The sequence below is a fragment of the Dama dama genome, chromosome 9, assembly GCF_033118175.1.
Source record: "Dama dama isolate Ldn47 chromosome 9, ASM3311817v1, whole genome shotgun sequence".
In the NCBI taxonomy this organism is placed as follows: domain Eukaryota; kingdom Metazoa; phylum Chordata; class Mammalia; order Artiodactyla; family Cervidae; genus Dama; species Dama dama.
The window spans coordinates 6092141-6115071 of NC_083689.1; the positions used below are offsets into that span (position 1 = coordinate 6092141).

Consider the following 22931-nt stretch of genomic DNA (forward strand, 5'->3'; position numbering starts at 1 on the left):
CCCTGTTCTTAGAGTATTTATTTAAAAAAATCTACAATGGTAAGAACTTCCTCTTTCCGTTTAAGATGTGTTTGTATCTCTTACATCCCAGGAGTGTCTTTTTCAAGGAGTGTCATCCCCTTGAAATTTCATAATCAGGAAGACAGGGGCCTCTTCTACCAGTCTTTGGGAGACAGAGAAAATCTAACTTTAATAGTACCAGTTAGCAGACATGAATGGCCTGATCACTTTGACACTGGCCGATTTTCTTATCTGCTTTTTGTAATTTTTCACTTCCTGGATGCTGCTGAAGTCCTCGCTCTGTTACCTTCCCTTCTTGTTGTCTGACTTTGTTTATCTTTTTCTTTAACATTTTTCCCCCATTGAGGTAAGTATTTTTGTAGAGCCAGATTTTGAGAATATGTAAAAACTCCTGTTTCTTCTCCAACTTTCACCCCCCTATTTTAACAAGTATTAGTGATTCTTGCCTGAAGATGGTGGTCAAATATGATTTTCTAATTCCATCATTCTTTTTTCCTTTATTACTAAGAAAGAACTTCCCCTTCTTCTCTATTTATTTACTTATCTGAATCATTGTGAACTCAAATTCTTAAATTAAAAATAAACTTTTATTTTACTTAATGGGTTATAATATTTTATTGCCATTATTTATTTTGATGTACGTATTGTCCAAGATTTGGCCAGTGGGTATGCCTTCAAAGGGGCTTCCCAGGTGGCACTAGTGGTAAAGAACCTGCCTGCCAAAGCAGGAGACTTAAGAAACCTGGATTTGATCCCTGGGTCAGGAAGATCCCCTGGAGAAGGAAATGCAGCCCACTCCAGTGTTCTTGCCTGGACAATCCCATGAAAAGAGGAGCCTGGAGGGCTACAGTTCACAGGGTCGCAAAGAGCCAGACATGACTGAAGTGACTTAGCATGCACAGACGGCACGTATGCCTTCAGACTGGCTTCTGTATCCTTTTGACTTGTTCACATCTTCCTTTAGCATGTCCTTGTTTCCTATCACAGTAAGATTCTCAGAATGCATCTAAGTACTTTCCTCATTCCAGCACTGGAATCAGCCATTCCTCCAAGGACAAGAAGACCTATTCTTCTTAGTGGACAATGGTATTTAGAAACCAAAGTCTGGACCCAGGCACGCTCACTGCTACTGCGGCATCATTGTGTCTAGGCCTTCTTGGCAGAAAAGACTGGGAAAGAGATGTATGTATACACATACACATATATACAGGGAGTGTGTGTGTGTATAAATATATACAATGTGTATATGCATATTTGTGTGTGTGTGTATATATGTAAACACATACACACAGAGTGATGCATATATTTACCTATATCTCTATGTTAAAAACCGTGAGTTTACACTGACAGTTTTAAATCTAAAACCACAGGGTTCATTCTATCCTTCCTCTTTTCTATAACTCCAAATTTCACCAACAGTAAAAAATCTAGCTCCCATCACCCAAAATGTTATTTACATACTTGCACAGGCAAGAGTTCCAGAACTGCCAACTTTTGCCTCCAGAAACCTACAAGCTGGAGCTGCGTATTTGTCTAGTTTTCTCTTTGTCTTCAGCCTGAGGGCTTGTACTCCAAATGATATATGTTTGAAATACTATTTGGTCCATGTGTTTCTCATCCTTATTGACTTTATTTATTCTCTCCCTTTCTTTCTTATTTTTGAGAATATAAAAACATTCACAAATTTCCAAAAGCCTGCTCCGAGAAGGGTCTCTGCTTCCTTCCCGTTCCTGTAGTCTTTCCATGCCATAACTTCCACGCCACACTCCCCTTCAGTTTCTGCCTTGTCTGCCCTGTGGTTTTCTCTCTTTCTTTCTTTGTTTTTTTTGCATATATGAGTATGCAAATTTTCTTATTTCCTCTTTTTTCTTACACAAAAGGTAACATACTAGATATACTCTTCTGCACTTTGCCTTCTTTCCTAATGAAATACAGTGAAACATCCTGGATAGCATGCTGAACCAGTTCATCGAGCTCTTCCTCATTCTTTCTTGCTGCTGTTGGTGACCCCATTGTGAGTGTTAGAGTTTATCCAATGATCCTGCTGCATGGGCAGGTAGGGTCACTCCAATATTTTGCATTTACTGCTGAAGCTTCAGTGAATAAGTGATTTCAATATAATGATTTTATAAAATTTAATTTTTATGAACACCCAATACATTCACCTGATTGAAATGTAAAAGCCAGCTACCTTTATAATATATTGATACTGATTTCAACATTAGCACTAATAAGACTTTTTGATGACATTCACCAAAATTCCCCACCTGGCAGTTTTAAGAGAGCTTAAAATAACTTAGAAGGAAAAATCCCACGACAATGAATATGTTAGTTTCCCAGAAGCCGCATGCATGTGTTGAGAGGCTACAGTGATGGGAAATGACTGTTATTCCAGTGGGTTCTTCTAGAGATGGAAGGAGACCTGTTTTGGGCCACAGAAGCCTTTGAAATGCTTAAACCTGCCCTCACTCCATACCATCCCATGCGTACAGAGTGAGTTCCTCAGAAACACAGGATTTGGGTGCTAGGGGTTTCCTGGGGATTGGGCCTGGAAACATCAGTTGTAAACACAAGAGAGCTGGGCAGGTCACAGGGCGTCTTGAGCTGTGATGGGGTTGCGGCCAAGGCTCCGATCGCCCCAGAGAGGGCCCTGGGACTGGAAAGGCCTTCAAAGTGGTCCACAAACTGAGGCTGGCCCACAAGCTGGGTGGGCCTTTGCATGCCCGACATGGACCAGGTGCTGTGCACGGGCGGCCCTGGGGCTGGACAGCTCCCTTACCAAGGTGATTCCCGAGGAAGGGATGATGCTAGCATGTGCCCATGGCAGCACTGCCGAGGGGCCCCTGGTCCAAAGTGATGTGAAATGCATTCTGCAGTGGCAGGGCACACACTTGGCCCCACTCACCTGCAGGACTGGCAGAGCCATACCTGGACTCTGTGTCCATTCCAGGAGTCCACAGCTGGTGCCAAGGATATAAACAACAAAGACACAGAAGCTGTCACAGACCGGACAGACTCAAGAGACCTGACGACTCACTGCAGTGTGACTCTGCGTGGGGTGCCGGAACAGGGCATACCCATTTACTGAAATGTGAATGAACCTGTCCATTATTTAACAGTCTTTGTTTCAACATAAATTTCCATGTTTTAATAATTGTACTGTTGTTATAAAATATATTAACATATGGGGCAACTGGGTGAAGGAAGGGCATGTAAGCATTCTTTGCACTATTTAAAACAGGTCTTAGCTGAGGCACACAGGGTCTTAACTGCGTCATGAGGGTTCACGCCACAGGGCACTAGAGAGTGTGGTGTGCAGACTCAGCTGCTTGGTGGCGTGTGGGATCTTAGTTCCCCAACAAGGGATTGAACCTGCATCTCCCGCACTGTAAGGCAGATTTTTTTTTTTAAGATTGATTTATTTATTTTGGCTGCGATGGGTCTTTGTTGCTGTTCGTCGGCTTTTCTCTAGCTGTGGCGAGCAGGGGCTACTCTTTGCTGCGATGCTCAGACTGCTCACTGCAGGGGTCTCTAGCACAGGCTCGAGGAGTGCGGCTGTAAGCAGCTGTGGCGCATGGGCTCAGTAGCTGGGGCCTGGGCTTAGTTGCTCTGAGACATGTGGGGTCTTCCTGGACCAGGGATTGAAGCCTCGGCCTCTGCATTGGCAGGCAGATTCTTTACCATTTGACCACCAGGGAAGTCCCCTTTACACTGTTTAAAAAAAAAAAACTTTATTGAGGTATATAATTTATATACCAGAATATTCATCCATTCAAAATGAACAATTCAGTGATTTTTAGTAAATTTACCCATTTGTGCAAGCGTCATAATGTGATTTTAGAACATTTTTATCTCCCCGTAAAGATCCCAGCTCCAGGCCACCACTGATCTGTTTTCTGGACATTTCGTATAAAGGGAACCATACAATATGTGGTTTTTCGGGTCTGCCCCAGCTTCGCAAAATGTTTTTAGGTCTTTGTATTGTTTCTCAGTTCTTTTTGTAAGTTTGAAATGATTTAAAAATGAAAAGCAAGGAGGGCAAGGTGGGGGAGGAAGGAAAGAAAAGAAGAGGTGACTGTCTGCCCCTCTCCAGCATGGAAGGGGCCCACATGCCACCAAGTGGCTGGCTGGTCTCCTCGAGGGATGCGTTGACTCACAGGCTTGGCATTGGTCTCTGTCACTGGCAGGGTGTCATTTAGCAGTGACAGAGCTAAAGAAGCCTTGGTGAGTTGAGGCAATGCTGCTGGGATCATGCAGAGCCCCCCACTAGTCATGATAGCTTGTTTATTCATAAGCCCCTTCTCCCAGCACTGGGGTGGCTGACAGCAGAAGCCGGTGGATGTTCGTTGCTGCTGAAGTTTGAACTCAACTTGGCTGAGCCGTCCAAGTCTTCTGCCAGGGACTATCTGCTGTTTGTAGGGACCGCTGGATTAAATCAGTATATGTGAGGGAGACCAGCACCCCTGCATACAGCCCATGGAATTCTCCAGTCAGAATACTGGAGTGGGTAGCCTTCCCTTCTCCAGGGGATCTTCCCAACCCAGGGGTTGAACTGGGGTCTCCTGCATTGCAGGCGGATTCTTTACCAGCTGGGCTACCAGGGAAGCCCAAGAACACTGGAGGGGGTAGCCTACCCCTTCTCCAGCAGATCTTCCCGACCCAGGAATCGAACCGGGGTCTCCTGCATTGCAGGCGGATTCTTTACCAGTTGAGACACCAGGGAAGCCATAAGGCTTTTAGGGTGGTGCTAATCTCAACTCCTCCCTCCAGAATGCAACATTACTTTTTATGCTCTCTTTGCTGGGAGAAGCAATTTTCAAGGCTTTCACTTGGCCAATGGGAGGGTTCTGTAATGATCAGGTGTGTCCGTTCTGATTGAATATCGGGGCTAGGGAAGCAGAGAGGTGGGTCTGTGGCCCCAGTGGTTCCATTGTGAGTTAGACCTGGGCTCGGACTCTGCTTCCTGTCTCGCTCTTACTCCCCTAACCTAATGAGAGTCTGACCTAAAAAAATTTAGGTATTCTTCTTCCCTGGGGTATGGTTCTCTGAGTAAATGGCTATAACTCCCATTGGGAAGGACAGGGAGAATCACTGTATCACTCACAGCAACGGCTGCCTGTCTGGAAACTGGGCAACATCTTGTGACTTTTGGGACAGCTTCCCTCAGCCACCCCATCAATGACCCATTGTTGAGTCCTTCTGCTTGTATAGAGGAAGCCAACCCCTTGCCAGCTGCTTAGCTAATCATCCCTGGGTACACTGTGATCCACTAACAGCTCCCTGGCTTTCTGCGGGTTGGGTCCTCCAAGCTGGCTGCTCGTTCACTAGCTGTCCACATCTGGCTTCTGCAGGTCCGTGCTGCCAGCTGGCCCTACTGCTCTGGGACCCCCATGATGCCATTACTATCAGGGAGCCTGGTTCTATTACATCTTCTGCTCAGTCTCGGCCTCGGAGGGACGGCTGTCCACCATTCCTTCTCTTAAGGGCTTCTCATAAGCGCCACCCGGTTCCTCTCTTCTTGGTAAATGGGATGTCCTCTGGATCCTCTTGCAGAACGTAACTAGCTGCTAGATTTCGAGGCCCATCCCAAATAGAGCCCGTCCACTCGAGCACACCCTTCCCGGAGGACGTGGACCCTACTCTCCTGCTTGCTGCAGCAGCTACTGCATTTCTACTTCCCTGAGCACAGGCCATGGCTTTCTCAAGGCCCCCAAGAGCCATTCCAGGGGCCTGTTAGCATGTTTCCTGGGAGTGCAGCACCCAGTGTAAGTCGTCTTCGTTACAGCAGGGCAGTCCTACATGGATGAAGCCCTCCCTAGACGGACTTGCTGTTAGCACCACCTTGCCCACACCCCACTCTTTTTGGCCCCACAAACCCCGCTCCTGCTCATTCATCTTGGCGAGGTCCCTGAGTGCCTCTGGGATATGCCTTTCCTCTCTTGGCAGGCCCAGCTTCCCCAGCCAGGTTATTACATAATCCTCATCATTGGTCCAGTGGCCAGGAGGGAAGTAGAAAGAGGCTTGCGCATGATTTTTAAGCAAGAGAAAGTCCCAACCCTTAAGAGGGAGGAGCAGGCTGTGTTTGTGGGCCTCAAGGTTGCAGTGGGACCTGGACTTCCAAGACTGTCTAGGGCATCAATCAGATGTTCCCCTCCCAAGTGTCAGGGTCCCTCTCCTTCCTAACAATGACAGTAACCTTTGTGTAGCAGATTTGGTGGGCTGAAAGTTCAACCTGCACTTTTAACCCCCAAGTCCTGGCCTGACCTCCTCAGTCTGTCCGCCCTTCTCAGAGCCTGCCAAACAGGCCCTTTGATTTCTTAAGTTGGTGCTTAGTCATCCTTAGCTGGTCAGTCTTTCTTCAATGCACTGGTCATGGCCCCTGGGAATAATCCCCTGACACCATAGTCCTTTTAAAATTTTTATTTTGATTAAGAAGACTTAACATGCCCTCTTAAAATTTTAAGTGTATAACACAGTGTTCTTGATTGTTTTTACAGAGATCTCTAGAGTTTCTTCATCTTGCTTCATTGAAACATTTCGCCCATTGGTTAGCATTTCCCCTCCTGCAGCCCCTGGCACCACCATTCAGCTCTGATTCTGTGAATCTGACTATTTATATCTTGGGTTTCCCAGGTGGCACTAGAGGTCAAGAACCTGCCAGACAGTGCAGGAAACATAAGAGATGTGGGTTCAATCCCTGGGTCAGGAGGATCCCCTCGGGGGGGACATGGCAACCCACTCCAGGGGCGTTTGTATCCCCATGAGGGCCAGGTTCCAGATGGGGGCTGCCCGAGTAGGGGGTAGAGCCCCAGGCAAGGAAGGCAGCTCCCTTGCACTGCGGGTAGTTCCCAGACAGACACAGCTGAGAGCCGGCAGCAGCCAGCATTCCCGGCATTTGGTGAAAGGAGCCCCTCAGTCCTAAAGAGGTGGCTGGGCTCACATCATCTGTGGTAGCAGGACTGGGCTCAGACAGTCTTGCTCTCTTGTTCTAATATTCCTGTAACACCATGGCAGGGCTAAAATGATGGATGGATGGAGAGGGGAGCCAAAGAGTAGGTTGGACAGGTTCAACAGAAGGAATGAGAGGCAGCGGAGTTTAAGACAAGTCATCTTTTACTGCACAAGCAAGGGTCCAGAAGAAGAAATGGCACAGGGGGAGATATGGCTAATAGCGGAGATTTGGACTTTCTTACTATTTGGGGGCAAGGACCCCCTGGGCTCTAACTCCCATGGTAACATGACAGAGTAGGAAGCTCTTGACTTTGAAGATGACTGTATGTGGTCGGGCTTCACCCTGTGTTACACAAAAGGAGTACCTAAGAAAGTATACAACCAGTGTAGAGTCTTAAGACTCAAGATGGTGGTGGTCAGCAGTGATAAATTCAAACGTAGAGCAGTAAGCACGCACCTCAGCGGCATCAAGTGGAGCTAGCTCCTTCACAATTTAAGAACACAGAATCGCAGCTTTTCTTTCGGTAACCTGGAGAAGTTCTGCTTTCCAGATACGAACGGAGCCTTCTGCTTGGGCTTCCGGTGCGGACGTGACAGCCCCGTGTGCGGCGCACCTGTCGGCCAGGACCCGCAGTGTCACCTGCAGCAGGGTGACCCTGCCCAGCCCCACCAGGCAGAAGAGGGCTCCAGACCCCCTCACCACCTCATCACGGTGCAGCTGCTGTATTTGCTGCCATGGCTGTTTTTGCAGTAGATGGCCTCCCCTTTTTCTCTCACGGTTACCTGAGTTTGCATTCCAGGACACTGATATCAAGGTGGATCCATGTGTCCTGTCCTTGTCATGCTGGATTCCACTTTTGAGTGAGGGTCTGAAGCTATTTTCCAAGTTTCATGAAGTAGTCTGCATGTACCAACTAGGGTCTGCAGCCCTGCTTATTGCAACCATTTAGAGGGAAAATTATCTGAAAAGTGGCAGATGCATCATCAGCTTGAAGACCAAAAGGGAAATGTCCAGTAAGGCAAATTGATCCCACGTGCAGATCTGTTTCTAAAACATCAGCCACCATTCCGTGTGTCAGTCCTGGAGTGCCTGGAGCTTTTAGTTGGTGAGTCTTGGAGCAAGTTCACAGGCAACCATCACTTTGCATCTTGCAACAGCGGTACAGCTACATTGCCACTTCCATGCCCTCATCAGCTGACTGGCCTTAAGGCTGACTGATAAAGACGCGAATGATGCAGAAGTCTAACCCCAGGAAAGAGCACTGTACCCTAAGGGAACTTCAGCATCTCCTTAGGCTGGACTGGCAAAGACCCCGGAGTAGCACAGGCCTCCGGATGCTGCAGTGCCGGGGGCACCTGTAGAGGGACGGTTTTTAAGTGAACATTTTTTAGGCACCTGTTGAGTTTGCTCTCTCTGCACTCCTTTCCTGTTACCAACACCCTCTTCCTTTGGGGAGGGGCTTCCCAAGTGGCACTGGAGGTAAAGAACCCACCCGCCAAAGCAGGAGACATAGGACATAGGTTCGATCCCTGGGTGGGGAAGACCCCTGGAGGAGGGCATGGCAACCCACTTCAGGATTCTCGCTGGAGAATCCCGTGGACAGAGGAGCCTGGTGGGCCATAGTGCATGGGGTTGCAGAGCTGGGCGCGACTGACGCGCCGCAGCACAGCGCCTCTGGGGAACTTCGTCCCCCGTTCCACGGGCCATGACGTGCACTTCCCCAGCTCTCACTGGCTCCTGTTGGCACCCGCCTCAGTCAGCTACCCCCGTCGAGGGGCCTGCCCTGCCCGCACATCTCAAGTCTCTCAGGCCTCCCTCAACCCCTCCCTCCTGGGAGCCCCAGCACGATCTTATCACTGCTTTAGTCCCTTCCTGACAATTTATTATTTGAAACCAGTCACCCGTTTATGACCCCGCTTCCACCTACTGCGAGAAGTCCCCGCACAGGGCCCTGTCCTGCACTGCCTGCTCCTGACAGAGCCCGGCCAGGCCCAGCGCGTGCTCACAGCAGGTGAGTGAGCCTGCCTCCGCACTCCCAGCATGCGTGGGAAGGCGGCTGAGCCGCAGAGGCCAGAACTGCCTGACCCTTGGCACTCCTGAGCTTGTCCAGCAGCTCCTTTGATTCTGGGAGTTACCTAGGAACCTAAAAAGCAGGGTGGGGACAGGGAATTTTCAAGGTTTTATTAGCCAGTTTTTCTGTCTGCACCCAACAGAAGCTTGATAAAACTGCACTCGAAGTTACTATGTTCAAAGCCTTCCCCAATAGAGGGGGGCAGCTGTTTGGGACAGGAAGTCGTCTTGGCACTCTGCGACGACTGGGGGGGGGGGGGGGCGGGGGAGGGTGGGATGGGGGAGTGGTAGGGAGGAGCAAGAGAGGGGGAGTATGTGTATACTTAGAGCTGGTTCGGGGCGTCCCAGGGGGCTCAGTGGGTAAGAATCTGCCTGCCAAGCAGCAGACATGGCTTCGATCCCTGGTCTGGAAAGATACCCTGGAGAAGGAAATGGCAACTGCAGTATTCTTGCTTGGGAAACCCCATAGACTGGTAGGCTACAGTCCATGGGTTGCAAAGAGTCAGACGCAACTTAAGAGTCTAAACAGCAGCAGCAGCATAGCTCATTCACGCTGTTTTACAGCAGAAATCAACACTGTAAACCAGTTATCCTCCAATTAAAATTTTTTAAAAACCTTCTGAATATTTAAAATAACTAATAAATAAATATATATATCTCATCAAGTGGAAGTATGGCGAGTTACTTAACTAATCCCCTCTGACAACTCTTTGTCAGATTCTCCTAGTTTTCTGCGGTTACAAACAACACTACCAGGAACACCACTGTTATCACCTTTTTCTGCACCTGGACTTATTTTCAAGGATGGCTTCTCAGGGTTGGAACTGCTGGGGTGGACAGATGGCATGAGCATTTTAAAGGAGCTTACTACCTTTTTCAAAATTTCTTCCCACAAAAAGGGTTGTATAGCAGCCTGCCTCATCACGCTGCAGTGAGCACTTTCACTTACCTTTGTTGATCTGACCAGCACAATCACCTCACTTTGATTCTATTTTGGACTTCTCTGACCACTAAAGAGAGTGAACCCCCTGCCCCCACGCACATCCTGTGCATTCTCAGCCAAGACTTTATGGGTCTTATATTCTTCCCTTCCCTGTGCCCTATATACATGGCTTCATCAGAGTAACCAAGCCTTTTAATTCCATCACAGGACAGGCTTCCTCCCTGAAGGCTGCTCTCTCCCGCTCTTCTGAGCGCTTCAGCCTCTCCAGGCCTGACCCTCTTCCAGCCTGTGGCTGAGTGGGAGGTCACTGACGAGACGCACGTTCCAGGCTCCTGGCGTGTCTCCGTTTGAGGCCCTTCACAGTGTGGTACCAACAGGAGTGAGGGGTGAATGTGCCAGAGCACACGCATCCCCACAGTAAAAAACGAAGCTAAACAAGACCCAGAGAACTGCACTGACAGTAAACCTAGGGGTTTTAAATAAAACATCTGAACTGCTAAGGACCTAAAGTGTCCTTGAGTTATCTGGTTTCCTCTCATTAGACATAGGACATGGACGAGCCAGAGGGGAGAGACCAGTGGCCCTGGGTGATGTCAGTGCTAATTTTCTATCTATCATCAAGAAGTAAAAGTCACTCTGAGGGAAACCAAACCAAACCCCCCCACCACCAATGTCCGTTAAGCAAGCAGCTAAATCACAAGACTGCCGAACCAAGCGGCTGTGCACGGCCCACCGCCTACCTTGCTGGCACGGCCATGTGAAGTAAAGCACATGGGCAGTTTCCATACTAGCAAAATACTTTTATTATTTTATAGTGATAAAACAGGAAAGTAAAGATTTCTTTTTGGTGTATACCAGAGTTAAGGAAGTAAAAGAATAAGGGAATTAATAGAATTTTTATGTACTTTGATGACAGTAAAAAGTTAACAATACCAACTGTTTGCCATAAAACTTATAGCCCCCCAAACACATATATAAAGGATCATAGTTTTAAAATCTATAAAAGTAAAAAATATACAGTCAGAAGCTCTAACACTTATTCCATCTTTAATATAAAATTGTAAACATTTATTTACACAAAGCAAATGTGTATAACAAAAGTCCGAGCACCCTTTTCTTTTGAGTCATGGCTCCTGGAAGATGGGGATTTGCACTGAAGTGGAGTTGTCTCCTTCCCTGACTACCCAAAAACCAGATTCATAAATAAAGCCATTGGCAGCTCCCTGGGGGGACCCCAAGCATCACATTATTGCTCTGACACTGCAGCAGGAGAGAGGCCTGCTGTCTGTCTAGGTGGCCCCAGGACTGAGGCAGGGGCAGCCCTCCCCACAAGGGGGGGCAGAGGTGTGAGTGCCGAGGACAGAGGCGAGCGGCAGCCAGAGGGAGACCGGGAGAGGAACGGGGACCCACCACCAGCCTCCAGCCCGCTATTTTTGGTAAAAAAAACCCACTGAAGTCACCCTCTTCCCCTTCAGACCGGGGAACTCACTCGGAGGGCGGCGTCTTCACTGGCTTTATGATTCATCCCTTTCTCTGAGCTATATTCAGCCTCTGGGGAAGGCCGGGAGGGCGATAAAGGGAGATGGCCCTAACGCCACTCACGGTGGCAAATGGCTCCTAGAGAAGACCTGAGGGTCCGCGCACCCCCATGAAAGGCACTGCTGGTGCAAAGTAACGACCCATGTGTGCACAACCCTTCATCCCCTCAACGCCACTCAAGCTGGTTGTGTGAGCATTTTTCTTGGCTCAATTCTTTACACATGATACTCCTTGAATTACCCATTTTCAAACTCCAGGGAAATAAAAATGGGGTTGTGATTTCGCCAGAGATCATTCTGCATATAAGCCACTCTTTTCAGTGTACTATTTTCCCTCCAATATTCCATTTGAAAGAGTTTCACCCTATGCTTACCATTTTGCTTTTGCTGTATTGAAGTGCTCTCTCCGTCTTCACTCTCCACAAACAGCCCACAGGTAATACTACGTGGACTCTTAGCTTAGTCAAGACCTAAACAGTCATAGACCTTAACAGAGAAATTCGCTTGAATTTTCAGAAAGGGTGTATTAGTGTTACAAAGCAATTCTCTCTAAAAAGTGCAAGTCACCTGAAGAGGCAGTGGCAGCAGCAGGAGAACGGGGTGGGACCCCTTCCTCTGGCCTGTGTCCTTGTTTCTCCTTCCCCCGAACCTCTGTTTTCTGGGGAGGGGATACCCACCTCCTCACAAGGCTAGGGTTCCCTGGGGAATTCTAATGACTCTTTTCCTCTCCAATCTAGTAAATTAGTGCCATAATGAGGTTTTCCACTTGGGCTGGAGAAATAAAGAACAGGAGGCAGAAAGAACGGTTATGGGAAATGAAGACAGGGTGAAGGAAAAGACATCTGTGCACAACTCAACAATGATCACCTTCCTAACACACTAAATACGCGTCTCCAGAGGAAATGCAAAAGGTGGGAAGTCACAACAGAAGAGACACAGGAACTCCAGTTTGCATTTCAGCCTTTAGCCTGGGGTCCTGCTCTGAAAACACGGGAGGAAGGATTCCTCAGCCCAGGTCCTCCTAAATGCCAAGCTGGAAGAACCGCATTCTGGGAGAAGGCGGGGCTGCTGTAACGACCACATCTCTGCCACTAGCTCTGCTCCTCACGGCATCCTGTTCCTTTTTGGCACATGCAATTTTCCAGTGAGCCTCCCTCTGTCCTGAAAGCTGACAAAGAGCAGGAATAAAAAAGGCTCTTAATCAAAAGGAAACCCTAAGTTTCCAATGCCACTTATGGATTTTAACCACCTACCCTAATCTGTTTTAAAACCTTAAAACCTTTAAAAAATCTTTTCTATGCTACAAATTGCAAATAGTTCCGCTATAAAGTTTCAACAAAAATCTGTCCCAACACTGGGCCAAGTGGAGAAATCTTGGATTAGATCAAAATGATAGCACAGATTTTTATAAACCTGGCATCGTGGGGTTTTACTTTTGGTTTTTTGGTCTTCTGGATAAAAAACCACCTGTAGAACCCTGTCCTGCTGTTCCAACCCCAGACAGTGACACCAGCAGATGGGGTGGGGCCAGCCCAACATACCAACTGCTGGCTGGGAGCTGTGGGCCCCGCGGGCTGCGGGAGGACCAGGCCTCAGCTCCGTGGCTCCAGCTCTGCCCAGCTCCATGGGCTGCGGGCTTTTGGTCCAAAGTAGTTACTCTTTCTTGAATCTGAGAACAAAAATATAGGCTGTATGAACACTGAAAACACCACAAATCCTCCTGCTACTGAGGCCCGAGGAGGTCGTCCAGATCGCTCATCCACTCCTCGGAAGTCCTGTTCTTCAGCAGGGAGTCGATCAGGTCGGCGTCCCCAGCCATGCTGGCCAGCCCGCTGCTGCCCGGCTGCCCGCTGTAGGCGAAGGGCAGCTCCTGGCCTGTGGTCCGCACGGGGTAGGCCTGGGCACAGTGCAGGCCTGCCCGGCCGCCCATGGCTGGGGCAGGGCTCTGGCTGAAGGCCCCCAGCTCAGGCCCCGCCGGGCTCAGGCCTGACAAGCCCGGCTGCGGGGCTCCCTGGGGAGGTGCCGGGGCAGGGCCACTGGTCCTCTGCTGTGCGTTCCCAGCGGGCAGCATGGGCCCTGCCACAGCTGCTGAGCTCATGGGGGCCATGGGCCTGCTGGGCATTGCCTGCGAGAACTGCGGGCTGGACATTTTCAGGTGGGCCTGCTGCAGGTGGAAACTGGAAGCCGCAGTGAACGGGCTTACGGTGCTGTTTCCTGGGGGCTGGCCGCTCAGGCTTGGCATTCCCTGATGTTGCCATGTGGAATTCTGGCTTCCCATGGCTGCTGATACTCTTGGGACCTGTGGCTTAGTTAAACCCGAGTTCAGAGTCCCCTTACTGTGCTGCTGGGAGAGACCAGAGCTCCCCAGAGAGTTCTGTCCATAGGCAGCTGAAACCGAGGTGTTCTGGCCCACGCTGGTCTGCCGTGGAATGTGGGCATGTCCGTTGGTGGCCTGTGGTGGAGGCTGGGCAACTATCTGGGTTATGCCGGAAGTCATGCCATAGAGGCTGCTCTGTGGCATGCTTTGGGAGCCAGTGAACTGAGCCACACTCCGGTCCTGCTGGCCTGAGTTTGAGGGGAGAGAAGAAACCGAAGTGTGTCCAGGGCCCATCGGCATCAGATTTCCAGCCTGAGGAAACACTCGAGGACAGCTGGAGTTAGATGGACCCAAGTTGTTCACGCCAGGCATGGCAGAAGAGGACCCTAGAAGACAGAGGAAATTCTGTCAGCCAAGCCAGCATTTCTTCATCACCACTATGGAGATACATCTAAGAACCAAGCAGTAACTGCTATCCTACAGGCATGAAAGGCAAAGTCAGTGCTCTGATACCTCACCAGATACCTCACGATCAGTGGAACCTTAATGAAGAGAGGCCTGGGGGCCACAGGTTCCCCACAGGGTGGAATGGAGGCCCGTCTGGAGCAATAAGGAGATTAAGACAGGTATATTAAAATTTAAAAAAAAAGGCACAGAGGAAGGGGCAAACTCTGTGGCTAAGACGTGGGGAGAGTGTCTGGGATAAAAGGAAGAGATGGTCCTGGCCAGATTCAGAGGAGCTGCAGCCCCCATATGAAGGGACAGGGTTGTAGAGCCGCAGGCTAACTGGACTGTGATTGGCTTAGACCAAGCTGGCCAGGGACTGACAGGATCACTCGGATGAGGCCCACACAATGCGGTACTGCAGGGTGGGGAGGGAGGCAATCAGAAGACGTGTGCTGAGCATCCGCTCTGTGGCGGAGGCCGTGCTGGGGAGACAGAGGCCCTGTCCTCGGGGAACCTGCTACGTGGGGCTCTGTCTAAAGCCGCGGGTGCACGGTGGCAGCACTGAGGTGTTTCTGTGTGTGCAGGAGAGGGGTTGTTCAGCAGCTGGCCATGACTGAGTACACTTTGTTTCTCCTCTTCTGCTTTCCCTTAGCACCTAACTAAAAACTGAGTTGAAAAAGAGAGAAATGCTGAAATAATCTACTTCTTTCCCACTGATTACACATAACATTAAATGGGATTAAGGCAGGAAAGCTGGCCAAGGTTCAGCCTCTGAGCAGCCCAGACTTCAATCCCCTGGTCCCTGTTAGCATAACATAAAATCCCACTCAGTCTCCTCTGGAATGCACAGCTGTGATCAACTTCACTGGGACATGTTATAGCAAGAATCACTGACCAAGGAAAGTGCAAGTTTTAAAGATATTCCAAGAGCTAGGAATGGCCTAGACTTTTCTGCATCTATAAACTGAGCTCTCCCTGCATTTCTAGAGCAACAGCCCGAGCATTGCTGGTCAGGTTCTCTCACATATCTGAGACATGACAGCTGAAACCTCAGAATGCTTCCTGCCCCCACCAGATCAACTGGCTGCTGCTGCTACCAAGATGAGTAGACAGAAAGAAGAAAAGCAGCAAAAGGTCACAGGAGCATTAAGTCTCTCCTTATCTGGAAAATAGGACAGGGTCATTTTTTAAACAGACACATCAACAGGAGAAGCAAAGAACTTTCTTAAGAATTACAGAAGCCACTTCCTATGGATAAGATAACTTTCAACTAAAAATAATTTTGCCTTAAACAACTATACAGCCAGGGACCCAGCCAAAGCACTTAGCCAAAGCAGCATGCTTCTGTCTTTCTTCTCTGGCTGACCTACAGGGCAACCAGAGAGCAAGGCTCCCCACGCAGACTGAAGCGACGGAGCACACACATCCATTTAGCACCTATAATGGAAAGCTGAGCAGACAGCAGAAAGTCAGCATGAGGGAACATCTGCTCAGCGCCTGCCTTCCCCTGCCCCACACCATCGTCTCAAACACTCCTCACCTGTGAACTGTCCAACCTGTTGTGGGAAGGTGCTCTGTGTTGGGTCTTGATATTGGGGTGGTGGGCGGGTCAGATGGCGCTGAAACTGCTGCTTCTCCTAAAAAATGCCAAGATCAACCGAGAAAAAGACCCACATAAAACAAAAACAAAGCAATCAGAGTAAAGTAAACTGTCCAAGTTTGTTACTCAGAGGGACTCCTGTGGAGATAACGTTCATAATCTCATTTGGGGGATTCTTAATATACAGTATGACACAGAGTGATGGGGCACATCGAAGGAGCCGCAGAAAGGAATGAAGTTCTGATGCATGCGACGATATGGCTGAATCCCGAATGCATTCATATGAAATGCCTCACACAGGCAAATCAATAGGGATAAAAAGTAGATCAGTGGTTGCCTAGGCTCAGGAAGATGAAGGAAGAACTTTTAATGGGTACAGGGTTTCTTTTAGGTATCGTTCTAAAACTGGTTATGGTGATGGTGCATAACTCACTGAAAACCATTTGAACCGTATACTTTAAATGGGTAAATTGTATGTCATGTGAATTTTATCCCCCCAAAAGCTGTTATTTAATACACAGTGAAACTGAGGCAGTAATGTGGGTTTTAAAGTCATCCTTATTTAACTTTATCCTCTGGGTAACTAGTTCTCTTCTGTCTTAAGGATTGTTATTTAAAGTCCTGAGAATTCCTGTAACCTTGGAATCTGCATAGTACAATCTGATGACCAAGGGGGCAAACAAACTGCAGAACTAGGAGGGGGTTGTCAGTCCTAATTCTTGAATCCCAGGACCTCTGGGATGTCTTCATTTCCCTACTTTGTTCTGCCTTACAGCAAACTCTACAATAAAGCTGGATCTCACAGAAAACTGATGGATCAGTGAGCTCAGTGCTTTGGTACCTGCTGGAAAAATGGTTCTAATACATTTAGATTCCACCTTCATTAATCCCCACTAAGTGACATAAAGCTGCTCTGACACAGGCTACCACTGTCTGAGAAAGACCACACTCCTGTTCCCCAGAGTACTCTCAAACCAGACATACAATCACAAATCCACATACACACACACTGGAGCCTGCAGCTGCTGCGGTGACCTGGGAGGCAGGCAGACACGGGAAGGGGTGCAGGTGGGTTTCTCCTGCCTTTCTCTTTACCTGTTCTGCCAGAAGGTGCTGTTGCCTCTGCAAAAACTGCTGTTGCTGCAAATGCTTCTGTTGTTGCTCCCTCTGTTTCTGTTGGTCCAAAAGCAACTGATGCTGCTTCATTACAGCTGCCTGCTGCTGGCTACTGAGATAGGAGGTGCTACTGTGAGTGCTGGCCACGGAGACGGCAGGTGGCTGAGTCCCCACGCTGGCAGCCTGGGTTGGAACAGGGACACTGGGAGGGTTCTGGTCCTGTCAACAGAGACAAGGGGGTCTCATGTCAGGTGGGACACAGTGAGGACTATAAGCCCTGATCAGAGTGGACGAGCTCTGTTGAGTGAAAGCCTGGCTCCAGGTTCTCTTCTGAAGCCTCTGCTTTTTTGGCACGTGACTCCAGAGCAACAGCCCTAACACCCGAGTGTCCGGGCACGGCGACGAGCAGTGAGTGGCTGAGTGTTAGCCTTGTTTCCTACATTCACCAGCGGCTTAAACTTGCATATTCCAAAAGCAACTGTAGCACGTAAATGCTCCCTTACTGGAATGCATGGGCCCAGACAGGCCCCCAGGGAAGGATTAGTGAGGGACCCTGGCTCATGGAGAGGCTACGCTCTGAGTGTGCAAACCGTGGGCCCCTGGTGGCAGGGCTGTCCCTGAACCAACAGAAATTACATGGTCTGTCCACCTGTGTACAGCACTTTCTGGGGACACACTGTCTGGCTTCTGTCAGATTTGTTGTTGTTGCTCAGTCACTGAGTTGTGTCCAACTCTTGCAGTTCCATAGACTGTAGCCCACCAGGCTCCTCTGTCCATGTGGCAATATAGTGGCTGAAGTAAGTAGAAGGATGAACATACACACATACATTCTTCTACTGAGAGATGCTTAGACTGCTTTCACTTTTTGGCTATTAGGAATAATCATACAATCAATGTCTTGTATATAGCATTTTTCTTTTTTTTGTATTATTTCTTGCAGGGGTATAATGTGTCAATGTTTACAAACATTTTTATGGCTTATGAAAACTATATAATGTCAAATTACTTTCTGAAAGCACTGTGCCCATTTACATATCCTTACTACTATCTGCAACATGTCATTTTCCTCAGCTATTACTAGCATTGAGTTTTTCTATTTTTAAAATATTCAGTTCAGTCGCTCACTTGTGTCTGACTGTGAAACCCCACGGACTGCAGCACACCAGGTTTCCCTGTCCATCACCAACTCCCAAAGCTTGCTCAAACTCATGTCCATTGAGTCAGTGATGCCATCCAACCATCTCATTCTCTGTCGTCCCCTTCTCCTCCCACCCTCAATCTTTCCCAGCATCAGGGCCTTTTCCAATGAAGCAGTTCTTCACATCAGGTGGCCAAAGTATTGGAATTACAGCGTCAGCATCAGTTCTTCCAATGAATATTCAGGACTGATTTCCTTTAGGATGGACTGGTTGGATCTCCTTGAGTCCAAGGGACTCTCAGAGTCTTCTCCAACATCACAGTTCAAAAGAATCAATTCTTCAGTGCTCAGCTTTCTTTACAGTTCAACTCTCACATCCATAATACATGACTACTGGAAAAACCATAGCGTTGACTGGGCAGACCTTTGTTGGCAAAGTAATGTCTCTGCTTTTTAATATGCTGTCTAGGTTGCTTCCAAGGAGCAAGTGTCTTTTAATTTCATGGCTGCAGTCACCACCTGCAGTGATTGTGGATCCCCCAAAAAAGTCTGTCACTGTTTCGTTTCCTCATCTATTTGCCACGAAGTGATGGGACGAGATGCCATGACCTTAGTTTTCTGAATGTTGAGTTTTAAGCCAACTTTTTCACTCTCATCAAGAGGCTCTTTAGTTCTTCACTTTCTGCCATAAAGTTTGTGTCATCTGCGTATCTGAGGTTATTGATATTTTTCCCGGCAATCTAGATTCCAGCTTGTGCTTCATCTAGCCTGGCATTTCTCATGATATACTCTGCATATAAATTAAATAAGCAGGGTGACAATATACAGCCTTGACGTACTCCTTTCCCAATTTGGAACCACTCTGTTGTTCCATGTCCAGTTCTAACTGTTGCTTCTTGACCTGCATAAAGATTTCTCAGGAAGCAGATAAGGTGGTCTGGTATTCCTATCTCTTGAAGAATTTCCCACAGTTTGTTGTGATCCACACAGTCAAAGGCTTTGGCATAGTCAATAAAGCAGAAGTAGATGTTTTTCTGGAACTCTTGCTTTTTTGATGATTCATGGATGTTGGCAATTTGATCTCTGGTTCCTCTGCCTTCTGTAAATCCAGCTTGTACATCTGGAAGTTCTTGGTTCACGTACTGTTGAAGCCTGCCTTGGAGAATTTTTAGCATTACTTTGCTACTGTGTGAGGTGAGTGCAATTGTACAGTAGTTTGAACATTCTTTGGCATTGCCTTTCTTTGGGATTGGGGTGAAAACTGACATTTTCCAGTCCTGTGGCCACTGCTGAGTTTAAAATGTTAGTGTGTTACAAATACACAAAGGTACATTCACTGCAGCCTTTTACTTACAGTAGTGAAAGGAAGGAGATACCTCACGGCACCATGACAAAACAACTGTCATACAACTGTTATAAAGTCACACCACTATCAGCTAAGTGTCAGTGGGTCCATCTATGTGGAAGATGTGGAGGACAGTCCAGGACATACTGCAGTAAAGAAAAGGCAAGTGCTAGCTCTGAGGAAGTCTGGGAATACTGTTTGTTTACTCTTCTGGGGGGTGGGGGGGTAGATGAGACATTTTAGAACGTGAATGTGAGTAGAAATGCAAACAATGATCATGATAAAATGGTATTCAACATTCTCCACCCTTCAGAGCCAAGTGATTCTGCCAGGCTTGACAGCCTTAAGTAAACAACTATGGAGTTTAGACCTGCCAGGAAGCAGCATTCACCTAAATGCTATAAGCTTACTAAAACTTATGGCATTTTGAACACATGTATCTGAAAGTTTGTTCAAAAAAGAAAAAAAGCAGAGCCTCTAAGGACATTAAATGTGATCTTTACCTTCAAAACACTGCCACAAATGATTTAAGTTGTATGGCATGAAAAACACTGGACCAAGTGCAAGGGATTCTATCCTATTTTATTGAGAATCAATCCCGGTTTACTTGATCGAGTTTCATTCCCAAGGGCTTTGAAGGTCAAAAAGCAGCCGCTCACTTCCTCCCTTTGTTCCCCAGCTATCTGGGGCCTGAAAAGCCACTCGGTGGGTGGGTGTGAATGCAGAGTATTGGAGCAAAGACCCGTGCTCACCTGGCTAGGTGCAACCAGTGATCGGAAGGGCATATTTCCTGGCTTTGGTTTTATCAGAAATAAGGAGCTCTGCTCACTGCTAAGATGAGGCAGCTGCTGGGGAAGATAAGCCATCAGGGCTGGCTTGTTCTGGCCAGCCCCAGGGCCGCCTTGTCCACAGTCTGCTTTGTAGTGAGAAAGGGGCTTGGTGTTGCCATAGTCCAGCACCGAGCCTTGGCTGGCCACAGGGTTCTGATTCAAGTTACTTGGCGGCTGGTGGCTCAGCAGGCTCACATGGCTGGGCTGGAGGTAGGGGCCTCCAGGTCGAGGGGAGCTCTTGTTGACACTGGGCATCATGAGCAGTTTGGAGGTGGTGAAGTCTTGCTTGTAACCAGGAGGGCTGGCCGGCTTTTCCATGGGATAAGGGGCGTTTAAGGGACTGTGGGCGGGGCCTGTCTGCTGCCACGTAGACATCTGGCCTGGAGCGGGTGCTGGGGCAGCCTGCTGCGGGTTCTGGAGCATCTGCTCACGCTTTTGCTTGGCAGCAATCTGCTGGAGTTGGTGGGCAGAGGACAGCTCTGAGCCTCCGCCTGGGCCCTGGCTAGGCAGCACCACACTGGAGAGGGCTCTTTGTGCATTCTGGGCCTGGGCTGATGCCGGCATCAGGCTGGGACTGGGACTGTCCACCCCAGGCTGACCAGCGGTGTGGAAGAGGGGCTGGGAGCCCCCGAGGCTGGGTGAATCTGTGGTCACAGGGCCAGATGAAGGCCCCATAAAGGTCTGTCCTGCAGACCCAGCCCTCACTTGTGGAGAGCCTAACTGTTCCTGTTCAAAGGCTGCTGGAGAGAATTCCGTCTTAATATTAATGTCCTGTGCCAAGGGGGTCTGTGTGGCAGAACCAGAAGACTCTGGGTCCTTCTTCTCTTCAAAGTCCTCATTGAACAGATCCTTCATGTCTTCATCAGGCACTGACCTGTTCAGCTCCTCAATGAGCTCCTTCCACTCCTGCTCATTGAGGTTGAGGTCAGGCATGAGGTTGCCTTGAGAGATGGAGCCTCCGGCCCCTGAGATCATGCAAGGCAGGTCATCCATGGGCTCCTGTTTCAGTTCTTTATTCAGGCTCAGGGGAAATGACTCACTAGTGTTGCTGCCTCCATTCAAGTGGAGGCTCGAATCTGCCAGACACTTCTTACTGATGGAGTCCAGCCCCAGTGCGTGCTTCCCAGTGGCCTGCAGGGCCTCAGGGCCAGGCTTGTCGGGCTGGCCAAGCGGGGAAGCCGGCGGCAGGCCGTTGGAAGAGACGGTGGCTCCCAGAGAGGCCTCTCGGCGCGTCTTCTTGTGCCCAGGAAAGAAATCTCCGTAGCCATTCTGCTGATCACCATTTTGAGGGGATGTGGCATTGTCGAGATTCCTCTTTACCGTATCATGGAGATGCTGAAAAACATGAAAAAGAGTGACTCATGTATACAGCACCACGTATGTGACCCCTCTACTTCTGATGGTGACTTAAACCACGGTGGTCTGTACCCCCTGGAGCACTCTCCTGCTGGTTCTGCTTGCCTAGTTTACACTCTCCACTTCTGGGAACACACACCCATTTCCCCTCCAGAGCTGTCTTCCCCTTCTCCTTTCCTGTGGCCTTGCTTGAATCAGGACTAACTCAGCTGTGGCTAAGCAACCCAGCTGCAGTCAGTGAGTCAATCCCTGGACATATGCAGCTCTTTTTGTAGGGCACAAGCCTGAAGCGGCCCAGAGTCATCTAATCTAAGGGTGCGCCTGATAGTGGAGCCGATAAGAAAGAGCCACAGAACACACACACACACACACACACACACTCCTGAGAACATCACAACACACACACACACACACTCTCCTGAGAACATCACAGGGGACACACACACACACACACACACACACACACACACACACACTCCTGAAAACATCACAGGACACACACACACACACACACACATTCCTGAGAACATCACAGGACACACACACATACACACACATTCCTGAGAACATCATTTGAGTTCCGGGATCTAGGTTATGCCTAAGACCAGCCATCCCCCTGGACTTTTCACTTATGGGAACCAATGAATTCCGCCTTACGTTTAAGATGGTTTAACTTGGATTTCTGCTGCTCTCGGCTGAAGGAGGCTGGCCAGTGCAGGTGGGACCTTGTCGGGGGCTGACCACATGCTCCAGGCCTCGTCTCAGTGCACAGCACTTTCACGCCCTCCCAAGTCTTTCCAGGTGCCCTGCCGGCTCCACCCTTCTCTCCAGGCCAGGCTGCTTCCTCATGCACCTCACAGATCCTCTGCCTTTTGTCCCACTCTCCTCCCCACCAACCCTGAGCGCCTTCCACCCACTGAACCCAGTCACCAGCCCTCACAGACCCTACCACTTCTGACTAAGACTATTAATTCCAATACAGTCACATCTGCCTGGCATTGTTACTTACCTCCCTTGTTCTCCTCAACTGCATTTGTTCAACTAACCTTATTAAGAGTCTACCATGTGTCAGGCACAAGTGCTGTGGGGATATCAAGACAAATGAGGTGGTCCCATGGGCTTCCAATCTGCTAGGACATGGCCACAGAATAAGATAAACACTCTATGCAAGCAGTAGAGCAATAAGCGCCCTGAGAGTTCAAGGACAGGCGTTTCCCAGAGAGAACAGGACAGTGCAGCTGGGGAAGAGAAGTGGTGT

General features: G+C 48.9%; 1 protein-coding gene across 2 annotated transcripts in view; it reads right to left on the minus strand.

Moving 5' to 3' along the window:
* Positions 1-10765: 10765 nt before the first annotated feature.
* Positions 10766-22931, minus strand: part of MAML1 (mastermind like transcriptional coactivator 1) — a 60963-nt gene continuing 48797 nt past the window's right edge. Inside the window, exons 2-6 of one of the 2 annotated variants that reach the window (XR_009694015.1) lie at positions 20240-21652; positions 16984-17223; positions 15829-15925; positions 13066-14227; positions 10766-12692 (exon numbers count right to left, since the gene is read on the minus strand). Coding sequence is in view for 1 of the 2 variants with exons in the window: in XM_061149649.1 (XP_061005632.1) it covers positions 13248-14227; positions 15829-15925; positions 16984-17223; positions 20240-21652 (2730 nt within the window). In the remaining variant the exon portion in view is untranslated. Of the gene's footprint in view, positions 14228-15828; positions 15926-16983; positions 17224-20239; positions 21653-22931 lie in introns of both variants that reach the window. The other variant, XM_061149649.1, reaches the window with a different exon arrangement.